This window comes from Mytilus galloprovincialis, chromosome 5 (assembly GCF_965363235.1).
Source record: "Mytilus galloprovincialis chromosome 5, xbMytGall1.hap1.1, whole genome shotgun sequence".
NCBI lineage: Eukaryota > Metazoa > Mollusca > Bivalvia > Mytilida > Mytilidae > Mytilus > Mytilus galloprovincialis.
In genome coordinates, this window is record NC_134842.1 from 62,238,976 (window position 1) to 62,251,666 (window position 12,691).

General features: G+C 31.6%; 1 protein-coding gene across 10 annotated transcripts in view; it reads right to left on the reverse strand.

Annotated features, from left to right (window-relative positions):
* Positions 1–12,691, reverse strand: part of LOC143076211 (uncharacterized) — a 59,479-nt gene that overhangs the window by 23,059 nt on the left and 23,729 nt on the right. For 9 of the 10 annotated variants that reach the window (XM_076251914.1, XM_076251915.1, XM_076251913.1 and 6 more), the window contains exon 4: positions 749–916. In XM_076251914.1, the coding sequence (XP_076108029.1) occupies positions 749–916 (168 nt within the window). Of the gene's footprint in view, positions 1–748; positions 917–3,815; positions 4,100–12,691 lie in introns of those variants that run through there. The other variant, XM_076251916.1, reaches the window with a different exon arrangement.

The following is a 12,691-nucleotide window of genomic DNA, read 5'->3' on the forward strand; positions in this document are numbered from 1 at the left end:
AAAACTCATCAAATATCAGTTTTTTTAAGTTTGCTGTGATATCTTTTTTGTTTGTCTTGTACATTGATACTAAGGATCTACATAGATATCTTGTTTAAACATTTGTATCTCTTTTTCATTTTCTAAAGCACCAAACTCTCTAATTTTATGCAGAGATAAAGGTAAAAACACATGTAAGATATAACAAACATAATTCAATCCAAATTTATAAAAGCTGATTAAGTGGTTTATATATTCTAAATTCTAATTTAGTCAAAACTGAAATCATGAAAGAAAAACAATTCCACTTGCATGCTAAGAACTTGCTACAATCTATACATTAATAAATCTTAAATGATTCCTTAAAAGCTAATCTTGTGTTTGTTATAACCCAGACCAGATGTGTTTTGTTTATAAATCATTACTTCTAGTTATGTTGCATTATGGATGCGTAATTATCAGCTTACAAAATAAAATCCATTTCCTACCAAAAAAACAACATTATTTACGACTTAATTTTCACTTTTGTTTGATGAAATATAGTCCTGTAATAAACCTATTTTCTTTGCAGAAATTACGGATTTTTATTTTAGTAAAAAATGAAAATCACTTCACGTTTTTAATGATATTTGATCATGCTATATGTTTGGATGAGTTCGAGTTCACATTATTAAATTAGAGAACGAAAACCATTTGTAAAGGGGCATAACTCTAGAACGGTTAAAGTGTATCATAGTCATTGCCATTACATCCACAACCCAATACTTACGCATATTTTTTCTGTGCCATAGCCACAGCCTTTGCCTCATCTTCCTTTGCCTTTCTGTTAGGATCCAGTGAGGAGCCATCAACATAATATTCACTGATACCAAAGGCTTCCTTTAATCGTTTGTTTTTCTCTTGATTTGCCTCAGCAATTTGATGTGTTTCTTTAGCTCTGAAATATATAGAAAAACGTAATATTAATTCTAAGTGGTAAACGCATCTATAAAACAAAGAGCCTGATTAATGAATTCCAAAGTCTGGGTTAAAACCCTAATATGGCATAATTATATACAAAATGATCACATCAAATGAAAATGAGTACTAATTTTCGATGTGTTCCTTTAACATAATCATCAACCTTATGTACAGCAAGGACATAGAACTGAATGACAGAAAAACATTTAGCCCTCCTGTTGTATGTGGGACTAAATAATGCGTGAATACATAATGCTTTAAACTTTCCAACACTGGCAAAACATTTCAAATTGCTTTTATCTAAAAGTCTTTGATCAGTCATTTCTTTTCACTAATCATGCAGAAACTCTTTAGTTTCAAAGAGCTTAATTTATTATTCTTTGAACTCCATTAAACAAATAATTCTGTGAAATTGCTTGACAAAGTTTAAACAATAGTCAAGAATGTCACATTACAATTGTGCTTCATAATTTACATTTATAAACACATTCAAATTACATTTGGAATAAAAAAATCATTTCATGCCCATTAAAATATTGAAACAATTAGAAAAAAGATTGCACAATCTTAATGCTGTTCAAAACAGAAAAACCTTCTTTTAAACTTCAAAAATAAATTTGTATATGATGTTACTCCAGACAGTAATTTTCTGACAAAATCTATATATCTTCTCTTGCATTTTGTCTTGTGAGAGATGATTATCAAGCATATTTAAAGACTCAGACAAAGTGTGATTGTCACCCTGGGACATCAAGTAAAATATTCTTTCAACATCAGATACGTATTATGAAAGACCAAATACAGTTTCTTTTAAAAGACGCTTAACTTTAAACCATATTGCAGTAATTAAATAAGAAATATAGATTTAATCAGTCATTGCTCTGAATGACACAAAATCAGTACAATTGTACAGCATAAATCACACAAAAAGCAAAGGAACAGTGCTTTTTTACTGTTCTTCATCTTAAAGCCACAATGAGGCCTTCAACAGAAAGCAAAAACACCCTCAATTCACTGCTAGTTTAATATGGCTTCTGGAACATGTTTGAGCTGACTTCTTTGTAAAATGATGTTTCTTTTCAGAACCATTTTCTACGATTCTTTGTTTTTCATTAAATCTTCGGGTCTTTTAAAAATAATAATACATGTATTAGTTTAACTGAACTATGCCATGTACTCAATTAGAAATCATTTGGTTATTATTATGATTTAAACATGTTGTTCAATTAATCAATTTCTAAAACTTGTATTGATCAAAAAAAGTTAAAGTATAAGTATCTAAGCCTAGACTGATTTAAACCTTCAACCTTGAAAGAAACAAATTATCAACATGAACTTTGCAATTAAAAGTTTCAACTGTTTTCTATGTAATTCTACTGACAACAAAATCACCTATTTTTGCATTTGAGAATATAAATGTCATTCCAAATCTTAATTTCTGTTGTTGGGTGTCGCCTCTAACTTAAAAACAATCAACTACTATTCCCATAAGATCCTTGCGCCAAGAAAAATCTATAAGAATGATATATCAGCAGTTATTAACAATGCTTTATGAAAAATTAATGGTCTTAAAAAATATTCATAAATCATAAATTCATTATGCCTGATCCTGGCTTAATGTTAGCTCCAAAGAATGATGAAGTATAATAGATATTAATATTTAATAAGCATAATAATTCAGTCACTCATGTATATGAACTGCAAAGGTTACAACTTTTGTTTGCTTTTTTACATTGTAAGGCCAAATAAAAATATGTGTGGTTCCAGTACCCTACCTATCCAACTTTTTAGTCTTAATAATATAGCCTACCCTAAAGATTTTTTTTGTCATTCTAATTAAGCACTGTTAAAGTCAGTATGTTGCTTTCTTAGACCTAAGACCCAATGTAAAAAAAAAATAAAAAATTCCTGCCTACCTACATTGTTGACCTACCCTTACTTTTAAGATGAAACTTAAACAACACATACTGTTTTATTTGCACTAGCTCAAATGTTCCTGTCATTGGCTACTTTCAAATATTGAACCAAGGTTAGACCTCCCTAAGATAGTTTACTATATATAGATTTGGTTGTCCCCTTTAGCATCCATAAGCGACAGCTCTATTATAAAATTTGAATATGCCTAAAAGTTGATGTACATCATTTTCATTCCCTTGGTTTTTTACCTTATTACCTGATAAGGTTATGATTGTCACTTATTATATATAAGTTAGCAACAAGTGTCATAAGTAACGCTACTGTAATCAGTATCATATGCTACTTCTAGTACTTCATCTAGTAATTTGCCTAAACCTACATTTACTTTTAAATTTTCATTAACAGTGCACTAGTGCAACATTTCAAATAATTTCATTAGATGAGAGACATTATGAATATACAAGATGCATGTTATTCTATTTTCATAATATTTCAAAAGGCATTAATTAAAGATAATATAACATACAATTATGAAAAATAGAAAATATATAGTGTTTTCATTAATGCAGCCTTTGTAATGTTTTACATCATACAGTTGTATATTTCATCAACAGTAAATTTGAACAACTATAAGAGATTGAAAAGAAAACGTCAGTCATGTAGTTGAGAGGAAAAATAAAGAACTGAAGAAGGCCAATGGCCGAAACGTCTTGAAAAATTGGTTTATTTATACAATTATAACTATAAGAGACATAAGGTGACAGACTCAAACACTTAAGAAGATGTAAAAGGTACAAGCACACTATCAGCAAAAACAAAAATTACACAAAGGTCAAACTTTACACCAAAATTTCCAAAAATGTATGAACCTTCAACATTGAAATTTTTTTCAAATCATCAAAGCTAGATTGGTACAGTTAATATTCCAACCCGTTCTCTCTACATTTTGCATTACTTACATGTAGACATCAAAAGCTCCAAGATGGATAACTGACGATAAGTTCAAGTTTGTACATTCTGATACTGAAATAGACTTTTCAATGTTACTTGTATGTCCGTTAATCTGATCCCAGAATATATCAAACACTGAACGTTTCCTCTCTGCTTCCAATCTCAATCTACTATAACCATCCTCATACAAAGAACTGAACCACGAAGTTGATGATTCTAGTCGCTTATTTAATACTAATATCCTTTTATTCCTCTCCACAGGAAAGTTATTAAACATTTTTAATCCAAGTCAGAAAAAATTGTCGTAAAATTTAAAATTTACGATAAAAAAACATCACATTTCATACTGAACATTAAAATCTGTCAAGTCTTTCCGCGTAACTTTTGTTCCAATTAAAATGATGATCATTCTTACAGGTGAAAACATCAATAATTAATTTGCAATACACAGCCAGTAATATAATGCTTAATTAGTGACTTCTAAAAATTAAGGTGTTTCGCTGCAAAAAGATTAATTACTTTATGATGACACTGAATAATGTCTGAACCCATTCTTTAAATTTTTTTTATTGTTTAAAGTTTCATTAAAATCAAATGCTATAAAAAGTTCTTCTTTGCCAATTGTTTAAAAGAACTTTTAGTTATTAATTTCCAAAAACAAAAAACAAGATGTCAAAAGACTTTCTTTTCAAAAATATGCTTATATACAAATTCAAAAATTAAAATTATCAAAAGTTTTGTTTTGTCCCATCTGCCGTATTCAAGCAAATTCATCAATTAATGCGTCCAATTAAATTCCACTTAAGAACTCTACGAAGGAAAACTAAATGCTTGTAACACAATCTGTATAACACAAAAGACCTCCAATAACGATTGAGAAATGACGATCTGATCTTCGCCGCGTCACAAAGCCAAGTGACAAGTTACAAAGAAATAATGCCTACTGCTTTAATTCATTGGTAAATAGGTAAGGGAATACATGTTATCCGTTACAACTTTTCACTATTGATCTGCCGTTGATGGAATTAATTAGAGTCGACAGACCTGACGTGAATAATCTGTCGAGAACTAGCATGAGAACAAGCTATTAACCCAAAACTCTTGGTCCTATCATCCCTCGGAGGAGTTAAGAAAAGTGTGAAAACAAAACTATAACTTAACTAATCCTGAAAGGCTGCTAATGACAAGAAAAGGTTAGGGATGATATGGTATACTGACGGTGTCATTTTTCATTTATGTTGTTTTATAAATTACTGTCAAAGTTTTTTGTTTATATCAGAAATGTGGAGGTTTTAACACTTTAAACTACACTTACTGCCCAGAAGTTAATATTGAAATGCTTTTCATTCTATAACTTAAAGCAAATGCTGAAAATAGCAAGCTGAACTTTACTAGTAAGAGTTCTTGCTCACTAAGGATGCCTGGTGGCTCTTTTTAAGGTAGTTGATGAGCAATTGGTGTGAAAGTTGTAATATGTTACAGCATATAACATGTTCACATGAAGCTTGATTCCAAAATAAAAAAAAGCCTTGATTTGTAGATTTTAAGGAAAAAGGGCAAAAATTTCATACCATTAAATATAAACAAATAATTAGTCAACAGAAAGTTGTTCAACTACGTTGTGTTGATTTATTGATTGACTGGAGTTTAACGCCAGTTTCACCTCTATTGTACTATTTCCCATCAATAATTTTTTGTTGGTGGAGTGACAATAAGAGAGAACTAGATATCATTGAGATGGGAGCCATCTCTGTGGGCCCCGCTGTCAATAACGTGGGGTAAATAAGTTGTATGGATAATCTGATATGAAGCATTATTTGAAGTTATTACATAGTCTCATGTGTGATTTTGATCTAAGATTTTAAGTTAAAACTGATAAATATTCTCATCTTACTTTCATAGTATAATAGTGATATGACTGCATGATGTGAACTCATTGATAACTACTCTAAGGTGACTTCTGGATATATGGATTGATGTTTGAACAATATGTTTAAAGGTGCTGCCCAATTGATATTTGTCACATATTTTTAGAATTATGCCTTCAATATATTATGACCCACCAAGTATAAAGTATGAAATATTAATGGTTCTCGAGAGGTAGAGCGGACACAATTTGTTAAGAACAACGAACAGATGGACAGACCGACAGACTGATCTTAGACCTAGGATGCATACATTATGACACATTCTCTTGTGTTGGTTAATATATATGTTAAGTTGAAAATGTTTGTCAGGTATAAAGTATGAAATAATAACAGCTGTCCTCTCAAAATATAATGTGGATCAAATTTGTTAGCGATGGACAGACCAACAGACAGACAGACCTTTGACCTAGGAAGTGGTACATATATCATGACACACCCTCTGGTGTTGGTTAAAATAGATGTCAAGTATAATATTTGAAATCATAACGGTTTTCAAGATATAGAGCGGACACAATCTTCACCACAGGACACAGGGTTGTCAACTGAAACCAAAGTTTTTTTGACGTTGACCTTTGACCTAGGAAGTTGTACATACATCATGACACGCCCTCTGGTGGTGGTTAAAATGTATGACAAGTATATACTTTGAAATCATAACGATTATCTAGATATGGAGCGGACACGATCTTCACCACAGGACACGGGGTTGTCAACTGAAACCAGTTTTTGACCTTGACCTTTGACCTAGGAAGTTGTACATACAACATGACACACCCTCTGGTGTTGGTTAATAATCATGTTAAGTATTAAGTATGAAATCATAACGGTTCTCTAGATATGGAGCGGACACGAAAGTGTTACGGACGGACAGACGGACGGACGGTACGACGGACGTACGGACAGACTGATCACTATAGGGCGACCCGCCGTTGGCGGGGCCCTAACAACTGACCTTCCATAGGAAAACTAACAATCCTAGTCAATCAACATTATACCCAAATCTCCTTTTATTTACATTTTCAATTGCACTATAAATACTTTAGATTAAATTGCTATAAACCAATATGCTCAAACAAATATTAATTTCATTCCTTTGCCTGACCATATATTTGTTTATCTATAGCTAGACTTACAAATCAGTAAGAGTCAACACCAAGGAAACAAAAGTCATAAATATTGTTGCTGTAATTTTGACTTCTTGACAAATGCCAACAATAGCATCCCTGCTCTATACTAGTTATTTCCCATTCGTCTGACCTTTAATCGTAAATCTTGGCACTTTATCACCATTCATCGTGGCGTTAATTATATTTACGGGAATTTTTCATGATTTAATCAAAGTTTGCCAATTGTATAAGATGATGTTGCCCAGATCTAAATCGACTTTAGTTATGTTTGCTTCATAGGGATTTATAAATTTGTTTTTCTTGCATATACAGTTTAATAGTTTCTAATAATAATTTCCTTCAAGATTGATCAGTTTTCTGGAAACCAGACTTAATATTCCCAAATGCTGCATTTCGGATATATCATTACAATGATTTTATTGTTTTAAATAGAAAATCTTGTCTGGAACATTGTAATGCACATATTTTTACCTATTTCTGATAAAATGTATTTTATCGAAAGTAGGTAAAAATTTGTGACATATATATATACTTTAGCACTTTGCTTATGATAAACTCTCCAAAACTCTCTAGAATTTAAAGGTACAATATATTACATGTACTAAAATGTGTTTGTTACACATATTATTATATGAATTGATAATGATTGCTTTACTTTTATTCAGCATTTTCTTCTTAAATTATCTCCTGATTTAGTCAATGGTAAGAGGATAAAGTACAAATGTATCAACACAGTTATTTAACTCTTTCCCAAAGGTTATGTTGTGCCTTGCCAAAATAAGGAATCTCATCCTACTGTCCTTTAATTTTCATCTTTTTCAAACCAGTATAAATTGCTATCTTGTCCACGAAAATTATCAGAGCGTCTTTTAAAGTCCAGACACTCTAAACATACTAAAGGTATGAAAAATCATCGGAATCAAAATCTCAGAAGAAACATTGAAAGTCTCAGTAAGAGAGGGCTTATAATAGAAAAGTACTGAGAATAATTCAATCTTCAAATGAATAAAATTGAGAATGGAAATGGGGAATGTGTCAAAGAGACAACAACCTGACCATAGAAAAAACAACAGCAGAAGGTCACCAACAGGTCTTCAATGTAGCGAGAAATTCCCGCACCCGGAGGTGTCCCTCAGCTGGCCCCTAAACAAATATATGCTAGTTCAGTGATAATGATCACCATACTAATTTCCAAATTGTACACAAGAAACTAAAAATAAAATAATACAAGACTAACAAAGGCCAGAGGCTCCTGACTTGGGACAGGCGCAAAAATGCAGCAGGGTTAAACATGTTAATGAGATCTCAACTCTCCCCTATACCTCTAGCCAATGTAGAAGTAAACTCATAACAATACGCACATTTAAAATTCAGTTCAAGAGAAGTCCGAGTCTGATGTCAGAAGATGGGCTACATATTATCAGTATGAAAAATATATTTTTCTTGTTAATTTCTAGACAAACCTTCTTGGAAGCAAAAAAAGATAGGTGTCCTTGGTTATCATGGTTATACAGTATAATTACCCTTTTCTATGAAAAAAAAATAATCATATGGTGAAAAGTTGTCAGAAAACAATTATGGTTTGTTACTTAATCTGACCAAACCACCTGATCTTTTTCCAATTATGAAACACAAAATGTACAACAAAATTAGACTTTAAAGTCCAGAAGCAGCTTGATTGAGCCTGGCTAGCCAAAGATTTTCTTACAGATCCATGAATTACATCTGTTTTCCATATTGCATTAATTGATCATCAAGTCAATATACATGTCTACAAAATTAATTTCAATGTGATTAACTCTTTGAAAAGTAATTTGTTTTGAAATTGTCCAAACAAATGCAAAGAAATATGCACAACTTCAGTATTTTCAGGTTTCAGCATTATTGGCATGATGGAAATCCACCAAACTTTTTTTAGAATTATTAGGAATTAAAATATTTTTAGAATTATGATGAATCAACATAAGAGAGATATATATTCAAATATCTTATAAAACTAGTGAAAAAGTCATTAACAATTTCAAACCTATCCCTTTTCAGATGCATGGAACAAAAGGGTCATAAATAATCCATTAAATCTTTCAAAGACCATCAACAGAAGTTCTGACATCAATTGAAAAATTACCTCCCCTGCTTTGGGAATGGCAAATCCAACTTAAGCCAAATATAAATTGAATTATCTAACGACATAATAGTTGACAACAGCTGTCAAAGGATGCTGGACAATGATAATACAATAAGACGTTTTCATAAACCGCTGACAAGTTCTAAAATTATATGTTCCAAAACAGAGCTATGATGTAAAATAAAGCGATAAAAGTCATTTTCTTGAAGACCAGTGGGAAAGACATTTCCAATAAAGACTTACCAGACAAAATAGTGCCGAAGATTTTAAACTGTCACCATAACTTTATATTAGACTAGTGCAAGAGTACAGAGAATAAATTTTCAGACAAAAGACATAAAGGACAAGGTATGATAAGGGGCATTTTTGGCCCCCTCTTCAAATGACTTCATATTTAATCCATCACTAGTCTATGCATAGTGACTTAAAAAAATGTTGAACATTTTGTGTTTATGTGATTATTTGGTTGCCTAGCAACGGGTTTTATAAAACGAACTATAATATCAATCTTTATTGCAATTGCCAAAGGAAAAGACTTCTGAATCTATTAAAATGAATGGTGATGTGTTACCAAACACTTGAATATTTACTATTGTTGGGTGTATCATTTTAAAAAGTTCTTAATAGTAACCTAGCAACCACAATGTTGCCTAGTGACCACTAAAAAGTACTTTTTTATCCAATGCTATCCTTATAAAAAAATGAAAAATTCAAATGTTTTTATACAACTCATATTAAGTCGACTCCTATATTGATATATTTAGTAACAATGTTTGCATGAAAAAACAATTTGATTTTGTATCTGTATAATCCGTCAAATCAACCCGAGTTTTCCTTAGCAACGCATAGTTAGTTTTAAGTAAACAGTTGAAGAACATTTAAAAAGATGTTTAGTGTCACTGAGTGTAACTTTTAAGCTTGAAACGTGGAACTAAAGGATATTTATGAGTACCTTTAGTGCAAATGTGCAATTCTAATATAATTCTTAATTCAGTGTTCTCATGGTTACACAGGAACGTATCCATGATATAATATCTTGCTTAGCAACCATCGCAAATCAGATAAAATAATTCTTATGCATATCTAAGTATGTATTTTCATATAAAAGAGAGACAGCAGATACATATTTTTTTTAGTTTTGCATACTGTATAATAATCTAGGATTCTTTGCTGCTAACAACAGCCTTATGGCATGTACCCCGCCCCCATCCCTCTATTGTTATTTTCAAAACAAAATCAATTGTGCATGATATGGGTTGAGTTCAATATCGTAGCAGCTACGTAGCGGCTACGTAGCTGCTATCAATATCTATGTAGCAGCTAGTCTATAGCTAATCTATGTAGCACTAAATAGCAGCTACGATATTGAACGCGGCCCTGATGAATAGACAATGTTATTTATGACTATATGGTTTCAATTAATTTCCTTATTTTTTTCTTCGCCCAAAGATTAAATAATTTAACTTAACTAAATGGAGAATGTGTCCATTGACATAGGGACTCAGTTGATTCCCCCGCTAACATATAAAGTTATACAGAGACATATCTCAAGAATTTTAAAAGTGACGCTACTAAAATTTGCACTTAAACTGAGTTTTGTGGCAATAATCATTATATATGCATTTCATAACATTGAATTGAGACAAACTCAAGATAGAGATCGAAAAAAAAATCAGCATTTTTTTTCATTTGTAAAGGAGCATAACCCTAGAATAGGAAAAAGAAATCACAAAAATTCATGCTGGGTCTGTGTTTTGTGGTAATAAGCATTGTTTATAAGTTTCATAACATTTGGTTGAAGCAAACTAAAGTTAGAGAACGGAAACGAACAATGCAGCAAGTTTGCTTTTAGTACAGGGGCATGGGCATAACTCTTGAACTGGAAAAGTGGCGCCATCAACATTCAAACGCTATCTGTGGTTTGTGGTAATGAACAGTGTGTATAAGTTTTATATCATTTGGTAGAGACAAACTAAAGTTGGAAAACGGAAAACAATTTTGAAACGTACAGACGGACGGACCTATGTATGTATGTATGTATAGACGGAGAAGGGAACAACTTAATGCTCGCTCCGGTACAGAGAGGACGTATGCATGCTCTTTACTACATACGTGGAGCACAAAAAAATAGTTGAGAATTATAAGAGTAGGAATTATTGATGTGTAAACTTGGCTGCTGACTTTCAAAATTTACATAAACGTCCATTTTGATCAACCTTTTAGTTGTAAAATAAATTTTATGCAGTAAAAAGTAGTACCATTCATATTATTATTTAGAACATTGAGTAAATTGGTGCATACTGTACACTGTGATTGTTAAATTGATCTATGATATTGATATTTTTCCACTGGGGCCAAGAGGATAGGGACGATGACTTTGGGTTCTTTTACAGTTTTATTTTCAATCTAAGACAAAAGATGAATATATCATGAAAAAGTATAATAATAACATATATATCTTTGGGCAATCCGGAAAATGATAGGAGTCTAGTGGTTTTAGTCATTTTGTTCAATGCATTTATTATAAATAAGAAGATGTGGTATGGTTGACAATGGGACACCTCTTTACTCAAAAGACCAAAATGACACAGAAAATAACAACCGTACGCGTACGGCTTTCAACATGAGCAAACCCCATACCGCATTGTCAGTCATAAAAGGCCCCGAAATAACAATGTCGAACGATTCAAACAAGATAACCAACGGCCTAATCTATGCAGACAAAAATTAACCAAAAACAAATATGTAACACATATATAGCAAACGATAACCACTAAATTATAGGAGTCGGTTTCACAGAAGAAACTTACGACTAAGAATGATCGTAAGTATACTGAATTGTTCATGACTCACAATCAATCTTAATCATAAGTTTTTTTTGTGAAACTGGCTCCATGCTCCTGACTTGGGACAGGCACATACATAGAGAATGCGGCAGGTTTAACATGTTAGCGGGATCTGAAATCTCACCCTAACCTTGGACAGTGGTGTAACAGTAAAACATAAGAACGAACTATAAAAAAAGGCTAAGATCAATAAAAATACAAATATTACAAATAATTGGACGTGGCCGAGTACTTGTACTTTCCAAAAACAAAAAGACACTGAATCTTTTTGTTCCTCATTATCTAAAAGGTGCTTCTCTTGAGTAAGGAAATGTATTTTTCTACATCCCTTGAGAAGATACACAAAATACAAGTTTAATATACATTGTCTAAAATTGGAATGGACTGGATAGGGGATGTGTCAAAAAGTGAATTTATTTCTTTTACAAAAAATAGTTGTTATCCTTTTATCGATTAACAAGTCGCACACATAGCAGCTTCTCCTTTTATTTTATATTAGAGAAAAGATTCCAAAAAAGAAAAAGTAAAACAGAAATAAAATTATTTAAAAATAGTCACAGAAAAGATAGTATTATATTTTTTTAACTGAGACGTTTATCATTTTATAATGTCAGCTTTTAGCAAGTAACAGCTGATGAGCTTATATACGAGAGTAGACGCATGGATTTTCGTTTTAAAAAATTAAGCATGCATCTGTTATGTATCTTCGGATTTTGAAAGTCGAATTTTGTTGAGATTATTATATAGTATCATATTTGACTTTGTATTTTTTCAAAGGTTTACAATATTTGCATACACTTTTAAATTAACGTTTCAAAATTATATCTAAACCTTGCAGTATTTCTTTTTAATACATGT